The sequence below is a fragment of the Silene latifolia genome, chromosome 10 (assembly GCF_048544455.1).
Source record: "Silene latifolia isolate original U9 population chromosome 10, ASM4854445v1, whole genome shotgun sequence".
Taxonomy (NCBI): domain Eukaryota; kingdom Viridiplantae; phylum Streptophyta; class Magnoliopsida; order Caryophyllales; family Caryophyllaceae; genus Silene; species Silene latifolia.
In genome coordinates, this window is record NC_133535.1 from 1,902,240 (window position 1) to 1,919,506 (window position 17,267).

The 17,267-nt window shown below is 36.4% G+C and overlaps 2 protein-coding genes across 8 annotated transcripts; one reads left to right on the plus strand and one right to left on the minus strand.

The window, feature by feature from the left end:
* The first annotated feature begins 2,171 nt into the window (after window positions 1–2,171).
* On the plus strand, window positions 2,172–8,709 carry LOC141604659 (branched-chain-amino-acid aminotransferase 2, chloroplastic-like). The gene is made up of 10 exons (XM_074423097.1): window positions 2,172–2,563; window positions 6,197–6,255; window positions 6,330–6,513; window positions 6,627–6,803; window positions 7,198–7,329; window positions 7,450–7,548; window positions 7,642–7,758; window positions 7,867–7,962; window positions 8,050–8,162; window positions 8,283–8,709. The coding sequence occupies exons 1-10, from the start codon at window positions 2,501–2,503 to the stop codon at window positions 8,395–8,397; spliced, it is 1,155 nt and encodes a 384-aa protein (XP_074279198.1). The 5' UTR covers window positions 2,172–2,500; the 3' UTR covers window positions 8,398–8,709.
* A 497-nt stretch (window positions 8,710–9,206) lies between these two features.
* LOC141604660 (iron-sulfur assembly protein IscA-like 2, mitochondrial) lies at window positions 9,207–15,532 on the minus strand. 7 transcript variants are annotated; one of them, XM_074423099.1, is made up of 7 exons: window positions 15,188–15,532; window positions 13,929–13,988; window positions 12,589–13,206; window positions 11,167–11,458; window positions 10,768–10,892; window positions 10,560–10,668; window positions 9,207–9,719 (listed from the first exon to the last, which is right to left on the minus strand). In XM_074423099.1, exons 4-7 carry the CDS (start codon window positions 11,326–11,328, stop codon window positions 9,657–9,659), a joined length of 459 nt encoding a protein of 152 aa, XP_074279200.1. In that variant the 5' UTR covers window positions 11,329–11,458; window positions 12,589–13,206; window positions 13,929–13,988; window positions 15,188–15,532; the 3' UTR covers window positions 9,207–9,656. The 7 variants fall into 7 exon arrangements, with proteins under 7 accessions (XP_074279200.1, XP_074279201.1, XP_074279199.1 ...); XM_074423100.1 differs by having other exon boundaries at window positions 13,072–13,206; window positions 15,183–15,532; XM_074423098.1 differs by having other exon boundaries at window positions 15,183–15,532.
* Window positions 15,533–17,267: the final 1,735 nt, after the last annotated feature.

The window sequence follows — 17,267 nt, forward strand, 5'->3', positions numbered from 1 at the left end:
CTAATAAAAACCTATCACGATTTTTCAAATCATATTCATCTTTAATCAATCAATCATCAATCACATTCTTATTTACGACTACTACGATCTCTATGAAAATAAAAGCTGAAAAAATGGACGAAATGAGCACATACATGATACACCATACATTATTACATATCAGTAAGTTTTTCTTTAATTGACATTACCTGCTTTAAGATAAGCACGAGTTAAATATATCTCTATTTGTGTGTATAGGACAAACGTTCTGATTTTGTCTAAAATACTATATTAAACTCATTTGAAGTTTAAAATAAATATTACCGTCTTAAATTTGAAATATGTGATTAAATAATGCATAAAATGAGCTCAAATTGACTAAACAAGATAGCAATGACGTGGAGACTATTTCCAATATAGAAACAAGCCAACGAGGATCAAATTGATGATGTATCTACCATTCTACACATACACAACTTACGTATCATTCCGATCCATTCAATACCGCATCAAATCAATTAAAATTCGCATTCACGATACAACAGTCGCACACAAAATCTACTAAATAACATATATACATATTATATTACTCGTATAAAGAAAAGATCTTCCTTAAAATGAATATTGACTACTGACTAGTATAAGTGTATAACATCATGCAAAAATTAGCGTTATTTACTGAATGTCCGTAATAATTACCGATTAAGACCTATTAAAAAAAACGGAGAAATCCTTCTATTTTCGGTCATTTATTTACCTTAGGTTTTAACGCAAATAGGGGAATCATTGAATGACAAGTGACTAAATTAAGGGGGCGTTTGGTTCGGGGGCTTTAGGAAAGGGAAAGGGAATTAAAATGGGTGATTCCTTTTGTTGTTATTTGTTTGAGACAAACAAAGGGTAACTCATACCCTCTCTTACTCCCAAAACCATCCACATCCATACCCCTACCCCCCCTAGGGTAAGCCCATACCCTTTCCCTCCTACTCTCTATTTCCACCACTACATCCGTACACCCACCGTCAACCACTATCACCAACACCCACCACACCGACACAACCACCACCAGCGACGTCGGCGGTCCCTCATCATTCCGGCCCACTCACCGGCGTACTCATTCGGACCCCACATCCCCAACCACTAAACACCACACCAACACCTTTAATAACTATCCCACCCTACCGAAACTCCCTCCCCCGCCGGTAACCTCTCTTTCCAACACCCCAACACTGTCGAAGCCTCCGCCAACCACAATAAAACACCAGATCTGGTGTTTACTACGGTGAGGGAGGGAGTTTCGTGGGTGGTGGAGGTTGTTTATAGGTTGGTTTCGGGTTTGGGTTAAGGGTGTATGGCGGTGTGGTAGGCTGGGGTCGGCAATACGACGGTGAGGCGGCTACTGGGCGGCGACGATGAATTGCCTAATGGTGGTGGTGGCGTGGGATAAGGTGGTTTGTGGTGTTGGTGGTGGATACGGTGGAATTGAATTTCCCTTTCTTGTTCCAAACAACTAATATAATTTAAGGGTAACCCATACCTTTCACCTCATTTCTCTTTCTTTTCTCCATTCTCTTTCCTTTTCCCGTACCAAACGCCTCCTAAGTGTGGAGGATTAATTTGTTCATCAGAAGCATTACCAAAATAGAAAAGTAAACGATTGACCGAGACACTAAAAATTAAAAGGGATATTCTCTCGTGTACCCCTCAACTTTTTAATTTTCTATGATATACCCCTCTTTTCATGCAAAAAAAACTTTGACCGTCAATAACTCTTGGCTACAAGTTCAGAATACGATAAACTTTTTTTTCAAATTGACCGTCTTTAAGAGGTCTTTCGTGTGAAAAAAAATTCACCGACGTTTCAACTCATAGTCGGGAATTATGGTCGGTCAAAGTTTATTCGTTAAAAAATGTTTGACCAACCATAACTACCGGCTACGAGGTCAAAAAGCGGTGAATTTTTTTTTCAAATTGAAGGCCTTGACGAGATAATTGGTTTGAAAAAAAATTTACCATTTCCTGAACTCGTAACAGAGAATTATTGTCGGTCAAAGATTTTTTATGAAAAATGAGGGGTACACAATAGAAAACGAAAAAGTTTAGGGGTACACGAGAGAATATTCCTAAAATTAAAACGATGAAAAAAAAAGGAGGGAGTATATTCAAAAATGAATGTGGACTATTACATCATCATATCATACAAGAATTAGCGTTATTTATAAAAATAAAAAAATCCGTAATAATCACTAGATTAAGTCATTTTCGGTAATATTGATACATTGTTACGACTATTAAATGACAGCACTTCTCCCGACCGAAACACCAAAGTGATCATTCTTAAACAAAACTTCTCTGTTTCTCATCTTTTTTGTTTTTTTTTTTCCTGCTTAAAAACTAAACTGTTCTTCATCTTCTTTGTATTTTTCATTTTTAAAGTTATTTTCTTTGCTCTCAAGATTACAATTGGCAAATTATTATTTAATTACTATATTCTACAAGATTTTGAAGGAAGGTGGTGATTATGAAGAGCCTTTGCAAACGTAATTTCATCCCATTTTTCAGAGTTTTGTCTCCTCCAACTAAGGTATGAACTATTTGATATTTTGTTTCATGGGTTTGTTTTCATTTTCATTTTTAGTGGTTTAACTCGAAATTATTTTGGAATTAAGGTTCTGATGTCGTTGTATTTCTAATGACATTTGTTTTGTTGCTTCCTAATTCTGCGTTACAAGAGTAAATATTTTTGTATTATTTTCGTGTTTCATCTTATCTCCCATTATCTTTGTTTTACACATATAGAGTATATCACTCATGATTATAGCAAAATTACCACTATATTGCAAATAGATAGCCACTAAGATTATATTAGTACTCTATATCAATATGGTTCTCATATTCTTATTTAAGACGAGCAATATTATTTGTGTAGACAAGCTGCCTAGGGACTACAATAATTTTTGTCCCTATAATCATCATGCAATTGTATCTGGATCCGTTTTAGTGATAAAAAAAGATATATTCGACTTAAAAAAGACCAACAGTCCCAACTATTTGTTTATATTTTTATTTTTTATAAGGAATATATTTTAATTAAATGCGAACAAATAATTGAAATAAAGGAAATATCATTATATAGTTCCACTTCCTACTACTACCCATTTGAATTTGTTACACTATTTTGTTACTTATTCACCATACTTTTATATTCGAACTTAGTTTAGATCATAAATTCCAAATCTTAATTCCGACACTAATAAGCCAATATACTTTTAGCATCTATAATTCTATAAACATAGGTCATTGGCAATCATAGATTATTATAAAATATTGTAAAGAAATTTCAAGTAGAGTATTTAAATGTTTTCTCTAAGATGATACTTTTTCATCTTAGTCATTTGTTTACTTTTTAATCAAATATAAATAAATGATTTGATTTGAACAGAAATATTATATTTAATGTGAGTTAGTCTAGTGGATCAAGATGATACTCATGCCATGCACGAAAAATATTAGGTGTCAAACAGAGAAATATTGACCATGGTTGTTGAATATTGAAGGACTAAAAGGTCATTGTCATCCTAAATTCCTAATTATTTTAAATACTAATGAAAAACAAGAGATTTTATTCAATCTTTTGTTAATTGAGCTAAATGTAGCTAATTACTAATTTTAATAAGCATTATATGATGACATGTATGTGAAGGGAACGAGGAAACGTGAGAAATATTATCGTACTTCCTTCATCTCAGTCAACAGTTATTATTATCCAAATTAATAAGAGAAATTTCAAACAAGGATAATTTAATAAGTAATAACCAGGATGAATAGAGTAAAAGTAAATATTTCCTCAGTGTTTTTATATTATAATCAAATAGTAATTATTTTAGTTGGATCGGGTTAGTATGCAATTGGGTCAAGTTGTGTGTTATGGGCTTATGGCTCTTTTGTTTAGTTTCTATAGTCAAGATGATTCAATGTATTATGCGTTCAGAAGATATGGCCGTATTGGATGCAGATGTCAACTACCTTAACTGGTAAAGTCATTAAATCCGATGTTCATGACTTTAGTTCAAATTCTGTCAGCATCAAAATCCCCCCAATAACTCCCTTTACCCCCCAAAAAAATATAATCGTATAGGAGTAGTTGACAAAACTAAACAAAAATTAACCAAAGTGGCTTGAGTCTAGTGGAGTGCGGGAGTGCCTCAAAGCGTTGCAATGACAACGAATTGAGAGATCCCGGGTTCGACTCCCTACACGGGAGTGTTGCGGTTACCTGTCATCCTAAAGGATGTCTTACATGTCACACGTGGTTTGCGGGGTATATTGCGTAGATGCTAAGTTGACCTCGTCAAACCCTCGTCAAAAAAAAAAAACTAATCAAAATTAATATTTCCATCACACAAAAATCTTTTAAAGCAAAAACAAACCAAAAAAAATATAAAAAAAAGTTAAAAAAAAAAATTGTCATTAGAAAATAATAATTTTTTAAATTTTAAAATAAAATAGTCATTAGAGTTTAGACTATTAGAGAGAGCGACTTACTACGAAAGCTAAAAGTAATTGAGTTAACGTGAGTAATTGAGTTTGTCAAAAAAACGTGAGTAATTGAGTTAACGTGAACTCATTTTCGATAATTACTTTAAACTCGACTTGAAAACGATATATATGGTGCATTACAATAATGGTTTGGACTTTGGAGGCCTTTAGAGTCTTAGACCGTTCATTCTGGACAAGTCCATATTCATGTATCACTGTATATTGTCAATTATAGTTACGTATACAATTCAGATTTGGAACTTAAAATGCTACATCCAACTTTGTTAGACATTGACTCACAATTGTGATTGTGAAAAGGACCAAAATGCGAAATTTTTTATCGAGTTAGTCTTCCTTAAGACGGAGATATTTTCGTTTTGCAATTAAAAATCGGCTAAGTAATGCCCTTTTGAATAGATAGGACAACACTTTTGTTATTTTCTAGGTAATCTGTTTTTGTCTTTTAAATGAATAATATTTGACCCGTTTTAAACAGGAATTTGTTGTATTATAATGAACAAATTACTAACTTTGTAACATACTAGATCAGGAGTCGTAGTCAACTTTTTGAAAGTAGAAAACATGAGGACTACTTTCTAATTTCAAGTCATTTTTGTATGTTTGTTTAAATTATGTGAAAGTGATTTTGAATTAACGTATGAAAATGACTTGAAATAAGACCCTGGTTACTAAGGTTTTATATGTAACTTTATAAGTAAAATAAAAGAAGGTTTTACAGTAAATAAATTAAAAGACGGTTTTACAATACACTAAAATTGCTAGTTTGGGAAGTGTCGGATATGTCGGCGCATTTGTTCTAGTTGGTTCAGCAAGATATGGGAGGTGTAGCTAGGCCTCGTTATGTTCCTTTTTATGCTTTTTAGTTTTTTGTTGGTTGCGTACTTGGTTTATTTGGGTTTATCCCGCTTCTTTTCACAAAAAAAAAAAACAATACCGTGGTTATGAGTATGTACTCCATGTAAATTGGATTCCAATAAGGGTACACAAAATTGTAAATTATAAAGCCAAAAAAAGGATATTTTGGCATCTTAGAAATTTGCTTTTTTTTTTTTGTTAATTGTTTCATAATAATTTACAAATCATGTCCACATCTTTATAATTAAAATTGAAGCACATGCAAAATTCAAAGTTACATCAGTGTTGAATAAATGAATAGAACCAAAATTTACTTGGAATACCTGAAAATATGGCCCATTTGTCCAAATCCATCTCTGTCTATTAATTGTCCAAACACAACTCCTGACATCATATTGGCCCATTTGTTTTTCGCAAATTCCCGTTTAAGACGTGAATATCCTTCTTAAACCTAAAACGGGTTAAGTTTGATAGATGTGACAAAAGGTTTGTCTTATGATGCAAGTGGGAGCATTTGAACCGGATTCATCTTGAGACGAATATTGTCGTCTTAAGAGAAATTTACCGTCGCTGCATGAAATTTTCCGTCTTCTAACTTCAAAACTTTGTGTGAATTCGATAGGACATGGAACGTAACTTCTTAGAGATCGATGTCTATATTGTTACGTCTATACAAAAACCTACTAGCATGTGCTGATGTGCACTTGTGATCTTACTCGACTCGAATTTAGATTAAACTGAAAAGTGAAAAATAAATCAATTGGTTAGCCAATGGTGATAATATCCTTTCCTTAACTTGCAGTGTTTTCGACTTGAAGATCGACATTTCTTCACCTCCTATGCAGCATCACCTGCTTATAGGTAGTCTCAGTATTGCATTTTCTGTAGCAATGTCTTTTTGATTTTCTTTTTCTCATTTTCGTATTGGTCGACAGCCAAATTGGTAGTGATGACGAGAATGCAGATATCGACTGGGATTCCATTGGATTTGGCCTAAAACCCACAGATTACATGTATGTCATGAAATGCTCTGAAGATGATAATTTTCGACAAGGCGAACTTAATCGCTTTGGGAACATTGAACTCAGCCCTTCTGCCGGAGTTCTGAACTATGGACAGGTGAGATTCGGACAAATGTACTAAACAACGTCAATTTCGACTGATATTTTCTAACTGTTCTTTTTCAGAATAACAGTCAAAACACTTAATAATTTTGATTTTCCAATTTAAAGGGCATATTTGAGGGAATGAAGGCAATCAGACGAGAAGACGGGCGTGTAGTCTTGTTCCGTCCTGAGCAAAATGCTTTACGCATGAAAGTTGGCGCTGAAAGAATGTGCATGCCTTCGCCTTCAGTTCACCAGTTCGTTGAAGCAGTGAAACAAACTGCTCTTGCCAATAAACGCTGGGTGAGTAGCGTATTTTTCACGAATCCACACGTCATTATGTAAGCCTCGTTTTATTTGTCAAAGATGTTAACTTTGACGATATTTGGGGAAATCAGTGATCAAGGCTAACATCGATTGACAAACAAAGTAAGACGCCTAGGACCACTGGCGGAGCTAGAATTTTAAGTCAGCGGGGGCGAAAATTTTCGGCGGGGGCGAAAGGGTAATATTATAAGGGGGTCTCGAAAAAATTCGAAAATTTGAACTAAAAATTTCGAAATTTTCAAACGTCAGCGGGGCCGGCCGCCCCTGCTAGCCCCCCTTCGCTTCACCACTGCCTAGGACGATATTATGGTACAGCAAGCAACGCTTCATATTTCACTCGAGTAATTTTTTGGGTTGAATGGTGTACCAGATTCCTCCTCCAGGAAAGGGTTCCCTGTACATGAGACCTTTGCTTATAGGAACAGGACCGATTCTCGGGCTCGCCCCTGCTCCCGAGTACACGTTTCTCGTATACGCTTCGCCCGTGGGAAACTATTTCAAAGTAAGTTTCCTTTTCTTCGAATATCCAATTTTTTCTTTCGCTGCATATTCTTTCTAAGAACTGAAGACTGAACATTAGTTACGTACTTACGTGGTTGTAATGCTTGTTTTCTCAACTCAGGCGGGAACTGCAGCGCTCAATTTGTATGTGGATACCGAGTATGACCGTGCTTCTCGTGGAGGTACTGGTGCTATTAAAACAATAAGCAATTATGGCCCGGTAAGCTTACTATTATTCATCACCATTTCAAACCCGTTAGCTTGTCCCGAAACCTGCTTGTCCAAGAACTATCTGTGTTTCTGGTTGCTGCAGGCTCTGAAACCGTTAATAAGAGCAAAGAGTAGAGGATTCTCTGATGTTCTATACCTGGATTCTGTGCATGGGAAGTATGTCGAGGAGGTCTCGTCTTGCAACGTATTCTTGGTTAAGGTAATCGACAACTGCAATTAGTACAATCATTCCAAAATCATCATCGTCTAATTGAAACCACAAAGAGATAGATGGTTCTCATTTGAGTGATGTACTCGGAATTTTCAGGGAAATACTATTTCAACTCCCCCGGTAAATGGAACAATTCTCCCTGGCATCACGAGGAAAAGCATCATCGAAATTGCCCGTGATCTTGGTTACAAAGTAAGTCACATATCGTTCTTTGAAGTTTTTTCTCCGATTCTGCTCTATGAAATCAGTTGCATTTATTCCCGATTTACAACCATGCAGGTCGAGGAACGACCCATCACGATAGACGAATTACTAATGGCAGATGAAGTTTTTGGGACAGGAACTGCTGTTGTAGTTTCTCCTGTAGGCAGCATTACATACCAGGGTGAAAGGTATTACACTCGGTCCTCCCCTCGGTCCTGCAATAGTATTCCTTACTGTAGGACAGCGAGAGTATATAACCATTCCGAGACTAATGTAACTTTCGGAATGAAATTTTTTGACAAATGCAGGGTAGAATACCAGACAGACGACAAGTCGGTGTGTAAGAAGTTACTATCAACATATATGGGGATTCAAAATGGTGTTATAGAAGATAAGAAAGGTTGGATTATGGAGATAAATTAGCTCTAATTTCGGCATTTCGGTCAAGATATTGTACAAAGTGAATGTTTTAGATGTATTGCTGCAATTTATTTTTGGTAGCTAGGCTCCTACTTGTAAGTGATGAATGACTTCTACATTTTAAGTGTGTGTAACCGACTCAACAGGTTCTTTACACATTTATTCTTTTGTGAGAAATATTTTAATAAAACGTAAAGAATCTGTTGAGTCAGAGGAAGTACTGCGTAGTAATGCTATAATGGAAATGCTAATTCTAAATTATGTTCATAATTTTTTTTATTTTTTTTTATTTAATAGAATTCGTAATTCATCAAATGAGCATGGAATAATGTATTTACATTTATTAAGCAGTATGTTGCTCTACGCTTTGAATAACCAAAGCGGAAATTAAGTCAAACCTCAGGTACTAGACTTGAGTTCGCCAAACACCCAAACTCGAAACTACTAGATGAAACTTTTATTTGGAAGACGGTTGCAATTCTATGCACAAAAGTGTAGGAAGGAGAAGTTAAATTAGGGGTACTGCTATTGCCACAGAGAGAATGGACAACGCCGTTGGGTGTTGTGTCTAACACACGTCCTAGAGTACTAGACGCAACACCCCGTGGTACTAGCCATTTTCTCTGTGACGATATGCCTTCCCTAATTTAGAGGAGAGAGTGACAGCAAAAGCAAGCTTCTGGGAAAAGAACATTCAACCAAAAAAAACAGCCATTTTAAAAGTACAGGCATACAGCAGAAAGGAAAGAACAGAAAAACGATTTTTACCAAAAAAAGGAGCTATGAAGTATTATATTTCAAAAACTCTACCAGGAATCTCAATCTCAATACAAATTTTTATTATTAGTTTATCATTAAATGTTACAAGTATATTACAAAAATATATGGCAGAGCTTGAACTTTATTTCCTTTCCAACAGATATAACAATGGTATTAAACATCGGTTTCTGTCTTTAAATAAGTTGTCTGCGGCCTAATCTCAGTAGTTTTGCATAAAATGCAACCGATAATAAGATCATGGTAAACTTCAAACCTTTACACAGTCTAAATTTTATACTGTGAATATTCCTATTAGCTACAGAATCAAATCATTGGGATGTCCCCTAGCAGAAGATCACAGCTGTTAGCACAACAATGTTTACGACAGCACGAAAAAAACTCGAACCTGGGAATCGGGAAAGTCGAAGAGGAGGAATAGGGTGGGTGGTCACCATGAACATGGGAAAATAATCTGGATTTTAAGTTTGGACTGAACTGAAATGCTACTTCACCATAAAAGAGCTCTTACAGCTGCATCCACCAACTGCACTTGGATTTTCAGATACCTGCAATTACACACAAACGTACCCGTAAACCGACAGAGCATAGCTAAGAGAAAACAGAGGAAATGTATAACTGAGTTGCAATTTTCAAGAGCCCATAATGGTAGAAGATCGGACTCGATGGCCTCCCACGTTGTTTGTGCATTAATTTACGTGTCATTAATCATTATAGATATACCAAAAGAGTTTCTTATGAGTGCGAACCTTGGGGGAAGGTAACAGTTTAGTTTAGTTCATCTCAATTCAATCTGACTATGTTCAATTTAGACGATTTCAATTGAGAACTTCAGCAAACACAGCCAGAAAACATTACATGTGCCAGATGGCATCCCTCATTCCCTCCCCGGCTCCCCCTCGAGACAGTTCTAACAAATACAACAGCTAATACTTCAAACATATGCCCAAATTATTCATTTAATCATTTTACGGTCTATCAGGTCACTACTCTTGCTCTTTCAAGCCAAATAAAATATAATTATATGTATCACGAGTCCTGAACATATTACTAAAATACAACATACTCCGTAATTAATAAGTAACTTGATCATTATAAAGAGCATTCCTGTTTCTTTCAATGTTTCACTCTCTTTTAAGCATTACTCAGTAAGAATCAGTTGATCTGTTGATGTTATCTTTGCTGATAAAATAGCGCGACAAATCCCTATATCAGGAAAGTGATTTTAAAAGAGCAGTAGACTTTATCATGAAAGTGTTGTTGGAAAGCTAAAAGAGCCTAGTAATCTAAGTTTATTACTCCGGTAATACATTATGCAATGCTCTTGAGATGAATTATAATTTCATAACAAAAAGAGTAAATCATCGTTCCAAAAGACTGTGACTAACCTGGAAAGCAGAACGAATGAGCTCCTCAACATAATCAATATTGGCACCTTTCACAAAGTCAAACGATATATTATCGACCACTAGCTTAACTCCATCCTTCTCGAAAATTCTACAAAGTCATAACAATACATGTCACAAATACGTAGATACAAATTAAATATGGAGGTGCCCAACAATGTAGACTGTCGAAATTATGAAGATATCTTACCTGTCATCATTATTCGTTTTATCATCGAGAGCAAAAGCATACTGGAACCCAGAGCATCCGCCGGCTTCTACACTAAGTCGAAGCATCTTATCAGCATTCTCACTAGCTTGCAACTCTTTCATCCTCTAAGAGAAATTCCTTTGATAGTCAGTAAATAGGTATGTGTAAAAAGTTGATAAAAACGGTGACAACTAACATATTTATATCTACGAAAGTTACGAACTTTTAAAAGGGGCGCGAAATATTTTCACCCCACAACTACTAATGACCGTAAAGCTGGGGTACTCGGACATAACATGCATCTAGAACGTAAAAACCAACACTTTCTCAGCTGTAATACCATTATCTGTACTTGATAGGAAACATGCAGAAAAAGGGTGAAATAAATCAGAAAGGTACCCGAACACAGTTATCTGTCAAATGAATGGCATCCGAAGAAGTTTCTGGAAGAGCTGACGAATAAGCATAAGAAGAAGAAGAAGCAAGGACTCGATGATTATGCTGAATTTGAGAAACCAAATTTGAAGCTATCCGTGTTATCAACGATCTTGTCATTGCCATACTTTTCTTTCTTTCTTAGCTCAAAACATTATCACTGAAGCGGAACACTAAGCAAATTGGGTATTCAGACTGTTCACTTCTCCGGCCCCCGTGGAGGAGATGAAAACTAATCACGGCCAAAGCAACGCTTCTGATGGGCAAATGAAATACAAATTAATCCTGAACCAAAACTACAGATCGCAAGCATGTTCTGCTACCTAAACCAAAACTCCGACATTCACCAGCAGTGCAGCTTATGACCAACAAACCATCAACCAATGACATTCACCAGCATATAAACCCGCCATTCACTATCATGTTTAACGAGACACAATCGCAGAAAATCAAACTAAGACGTAAATTTGAACAATTAAACAAATTGAAAATGAGTAGGTCTCCTAAAAGACGGTCTTTCAATAAGTTTATTGAGAGACTATTTTACAATTTTAAGAAAAAGTGGTACTAAACCTAATAAAATAGGTACAAATATAAAATGGGTACATTTAGTATGTCGATAGCTACGAAATTACTATGTCACGATCAACAACAAAAGGGTCACGAATATAAATAAAAGGGTACGAAAATCTGGTCTCTCAATAACTTATTGAAAGACCGTCTCTCCCAAGTTTTATTGATTGAGAATATGTCAGTTATGCCAGCAACCAGCTGCAATCGCTACAAAGCGGACCAATAAGTATCCGGGCATCATTAATAATTCCTATATTAGCTCCAATCAAGACACCAAAACCCGAAACAACTAGAAACAATCAACAATTAACTACAATAACCATCAATATCAATAATTATCTAAAGCATCAAAATAACAGTCAACTGTTTCAAACAGTAACAACTACGCTACCCCAGTTCCTCAATAGCTCCCGCAAATTGAGATATAATAGGATTGTTGTACGCAACATAACCTAATTCCGTGTTAGCAATACAAAGAGACTATTTCCGCTTTCAAAGGCTATTTCCAGTAACTAAAAATGAAAATTGCATCCATAATTCATCAAATGACGGCTATATTTGCTTAATTACGTCGTATTCTCATTTATCTACCTTTGATTAAAATACTCCTTAGAGAATATAAAAGGTACTCTAAATAAATAATTAAATAATTGAGACGGAGGGAGTAATTGGCTCGATTGAAAATTAACAATATGATAAAAAGCGTAAATATTACTCTTTCCGTCTCAATCATTTGTTTAATCAAAGGTTAATAAATGATTGAGACGGAGAGAGTAATTGAAAAAAAAAAAGGGGGGTAAAGTAAATACTCACGATTAAAGCGTGCGGAAACGAGGAGGTTTATTGTGAGACCGTCTCATATAAGAATTAGTTTCGTATACGAAGATTGGGAAGAGCGAAAGAGATAAAGGAATCGTCGACGATGGTGAACCGATGAAGGATGATGAATAAGAATGAGGAGGTGACTTGCTCAACAAATAACAAAACAGGAAAAAAAAATGTAGGGGTAATATTGGAATTTGGACCAGACTCAAATGACCCGACCCGATTAAACCCGAGAATATTGCAACCCGAGCACCGACCTGATGACGACGCGTAACCTGGCACAACCCGGTTATTAGTGGCCTAAACTCGACCCGACTCGAAATGAACTGTAACACCCCGATTTATAAAAGAAGTCCTCGTCAAGACATTCTCTAATAAAACGGACTGTTACCATCTCGGTTTCCCGAGGTAGTGAATAACAAATTAAACTCCAAGGCAATTATATAATATTTTGACTTAATTATTACAAACCTCTTTTCAACTCGATTACAAGAACTGACATAAATAAAAGTGAAAGTCTTCTAGGTGATGATCTAGCCACTAAGTCGTCTGATCCAATGTCTCACGCCCATCAAGCTCCCGTCCTATCTCTTAAACCTGTCAAGTCTGCTCCCCATAAAACGGATCATCACAGGTGTTCACGAATACACAGGGTCAACCACGAGGTTGAGTAGGGAAAACATAATAAGTACGACAACAAAATACATAACTCCATTTCCAATTCGTCACATACTCCACCTCTCCATATCACAGACCCTGAATAACTTCTACACCATATCAATGACTTCCACACCGTATCAATAACTTCCACACCATATCAATAACTTCCACACCATGTCACAGACCCTGAATATCACAGACCCTGAATATCACAGACCCTGAATATCTCTGTTCCATATCACAAGACCCTGAATAATCTCCGCTCCATATCACAAGACCCTGAATAATCTCCGCACCATATCACAAGACCCTGAATAATCTCCACATCATATCACAAGACCCTGAATAATCTCCGCACCATATCACAAGACCCTGAATAATCTCCACATCATATCACAAGACCCTGAATAATCTCCACACCATGTCACACAACATCCTCCAACTCCAATGCATATGAATGCTCAAAGGAAATTGATGCAACACGTTATATAAATCAATTAAATGATGAATCATAAAATCATGCCAGTTATCCGATATTGTACTATCATACTCAATATGATCAATTCAGTCAATCACCGTTCCGAATATAAATGATAACTTAGATCCACCACGAATCCAACCAACACAATTCAACAACAACGATATTAGGACAAGTGTATTTCCCCTACCTCAAATTGCAGAATGACAATCCAACAGCTGCTAAAAATACTCCACGCGAAAACCGTCACCTAAACATATAATATTTATTAATTATTATTCCTTCAATTATCCCCCATTCTAAAATAGCAATGATACCAAATATAGTGACTTTCTAAAAGTGGGAAGTTTCCTAAAATAGAAACTTCCCCGAAATGGTAGCCTTGCCCAAAATAGAAACTTTTCTCTTTTAACAAACCCGACTCAAAACCCGTCTTTAATTAATTACTCATTATTAATTATTATTTTATTTTAAATAACTCGGAACTCAAACCAAAACGATAATTAACGGTTTAAATGAATTATATGGTGAAACGAATCAACACTTGAACAACTCGAACAATCCCGACTCTAATTATATTAAATAACTCGAGAATTAACTTAACTCAATTATTTAACGACACGGGAATTATATTAATTAATTAAGAATACGACCAATTAACGGATTATATTAATTAAACTATGAAAACCCCGTCTTTAATTCGCTAATAACTCGGAACTAGATTAATTAATTAAGCATATAATAACAATATTAATAATACTAATGGTAACACACTAACCATACTAACATAATAATAATAATACTAATAATAATAATAACAATAGTAATAATGATATCCAAACAAGAAACCCGACACCACAATTTTTAGCCCGCGAAGAACTCGACTCGGATTCATTACACGACACACACACACACCCCTCAACCCGCGTCATCAATCAAACCGTGCCCCTCAACCACTGCCGACCACCACATGCCAGCACCAACCTCGCCCAGCTCCACCCCCGACACCCAGAAATGGGTCGACTCCCACCGACAAGCCGAACCACGGCCATAACCTGGCCTGGTTCACGACCCTAACACCACAACTACGCCTGAAAGACACGCGACAACAACCTCGAACACCCACAACACCACCTCCAACCACCTCTGACACCATCTCCGACACCTACACGACACATAGCACGTGGTGCCACCACATCGACCTCCCCCGAGTCAATGGCGGCACCACCCCAAGACTCCTACGCGCAAACGGACTCGAAACACCCACCCTAACCACTATTTCCGACACCAACAACCACAACAGCCACCCTCAAGACCACCAGAAGACTCGACCCCACCCCAAGAACACAACCTAGTCACCACGACTCATCGACTACAGTGACACACACACAATACTACAAAAACGACATTGGAAAAAACAAGGAAAACGAATGGTGATGACAACCTTACCTCGCCTGAACCGCCACCTCAGCCACCCTAGCAACCGCCGTCAGCTTCACTCTGCCTCTCACTCACTTACTTGCACAGTATGGGTGTATAACAAATTAACAATGGAAGGGAAATGGGTAGGCTTTGTCGGTTTAATAAGGAAGAAGAAGGACAAAGGGGTATGGTTTGTGTGGGGGTTGACGTAAACAAATGAGTATGGGTTGCATTGTTGTTGGTGTAGGCGTGGGGTTGGAGTATGGGTAGTCTAGGTTTAATAAAAATAATCAAAGCATGCTTTACACTCCCAAAGACACGGTCCCCTTAATTATTTTGGGTCCGATTGGTTTCTTATTTGCGTTTAACCAATACCCGCAATCCTATATTTAATTATCTTATGTGAACGTAAACTTACGAGAATACTTCCGTATTATCCCGACACTGAGTAACCTAAATATGTACCTACTTTCATGATTAAATTTAACGTCTTGTGATTATAGTTTGTTTATTAATTATATTATAATATTATATTATTTAGCGACGTAACACGGCCGGCTTATAATAATTTATAAAAAGTCAGGGTATTACAGTCTTCCCCCCTTAAAATGAACTTCGTCCCGAAGTTCGCTCCCGTACCCAAACCCCAGAAGGGTATGCATTTCGTACTTACGGACGTTACGCATTTCTAACTCGATTAACACACACTTTTGACATATCAGTTAAACATAATAATTACGAAATGTTACATTCTGCCCTCCTAAAAATAAACTTCGTCCCGAAGTTTTACTCGTCTTTACTTAACCGAAGTAACTCTAACTAATAACTAACTGGGAACACAAATGTATAATCAACTAAATAATCATCTGAGAACACTGTCATCTTCCATCTAAATTCCGATCTCAAATTCAACATAACCCATTAACCATGGTCGCACTGGACCGCAAACATAACTCGGCACGGAGGCCCCACAACTCATAACTCAATACCAGTAGTTTAATCACACTCTCCTTTTACACATCAACCAACTAACAGAAGTAGGAACAACACGTATGGAACTCATTTGTATAGGTACCCCACAACTAAACATCAACTTGGTCAACTATAACCTACAAACAAGTGCAATTTAAGCATCAAGATTTTACAATCCTCCCCAACTAGAAACATGGTTACGTCCTCGTAACCTTCATTATTATAACAACGGTCCCAAATTACTGCTAACAACTTAAAAAGGATAAAAGGTTCTCAACTCACGTTCCAGATAACTAGTTCTTACCAACAATCGATATACAACTCTTTCAAGGATGCTACCGTCACCAGTAAAATCATTAGTAATTATTCGCCTCACCAATCATTGTAATTTTCATACTTTAGAATATAGGGGATCAATCACATAAGAAACGAATTAAGGTCGACATTTGATAAATCGATTTATGTGAATTTATAACTTAATAGGTTCAATCTGACTTTTCTTTACTTGATGGTATAGATTTAGGTCACGACAGAATCACCAATAGAAAAGAAGACAACCAGGTTTCAGCAAAGACTTATCATCTTAGAAATATTTTCAATTCTCATAACAAAGGGTTCGGTATTTATTCATAAACGACGAATGCACATTGATTGGCAAATTTTATAACTTATTGGTCGAGTCACACAAGTGATTAAGCAACGATATTGGAAAGGCAACATACAAGACTCATACATAAATTTTTGTTCTTTGTATTAATATATTTAAACTGCACCCAACACAATGACATACAAGGTTAGTGTATTTAACGACACCAATTTACAATTATTCGTTACCTGTCATGCTAATATCAACTTACCATGTTAACACGTAACTCACTTAAATCACCACATCACATTTCCCGTTTCGACATTCGTAACCAACCACAACCCACCAATTTGCTACCTGAACGAACAACATGACTAACTTGACCCACCACTTGTGACTCCGTTCTAATTTCATTACTCCAGACTTAGCAACTATCATGTAACCATTCAACCAGACACTAGCTGGAAATCTCCTTCCGGATTTATACTCACACGGCAAAATCTAACTTCATTTTTCTAAACTTGTACTTTCATACAGGATGGTGACTAA

Bases quoted from the DNA above. Each gene is read 5' to 3' on its own strand.
- LOC141604659 (XM_074423097.1), top strand. From the start codon at position 2,501: ATGAAGAGCCTTTGCAAACGTAATTTCATCCCATTTTTCAGAGTTTTG. The intron at 2,564-6,196 runs GTATGAACTATT...CTTAACTTGCAG, and splicing joins TTTTGTCTCCTCCAACTAAG to TGTTTTCGACTTGAAGATCG. The intron at 6,256-6,329 runs GTAGTCTCAGTA...ATTGGTCGACAG, and splicing joins GCAGCATCACCTGCTTATAG to CCAAATTGGTAGTGATGACG.
- LOC141604660 (XM_074423105.1), bottom strand. From the start codon at position 11,328: ATGGCAATGACAAGATCGTTGATAACACGGATAGCTTCAAATTTGGTT. The intron at 10,893-11,166 runs GTACCTTTCTGA...AATTTCTCTTAG, and splicing joins TGACAGATAACTGTGTTCGG to AGGATGAAAGAGTTGCAAGC. The intron at 9,720-10,559 runs GTTAGTCACAGT...GTGTAATTGCAG, and splicing joins TCATTCGTTCTGCTTTCCAG to GTATCTGAAAATCCAAGTGC.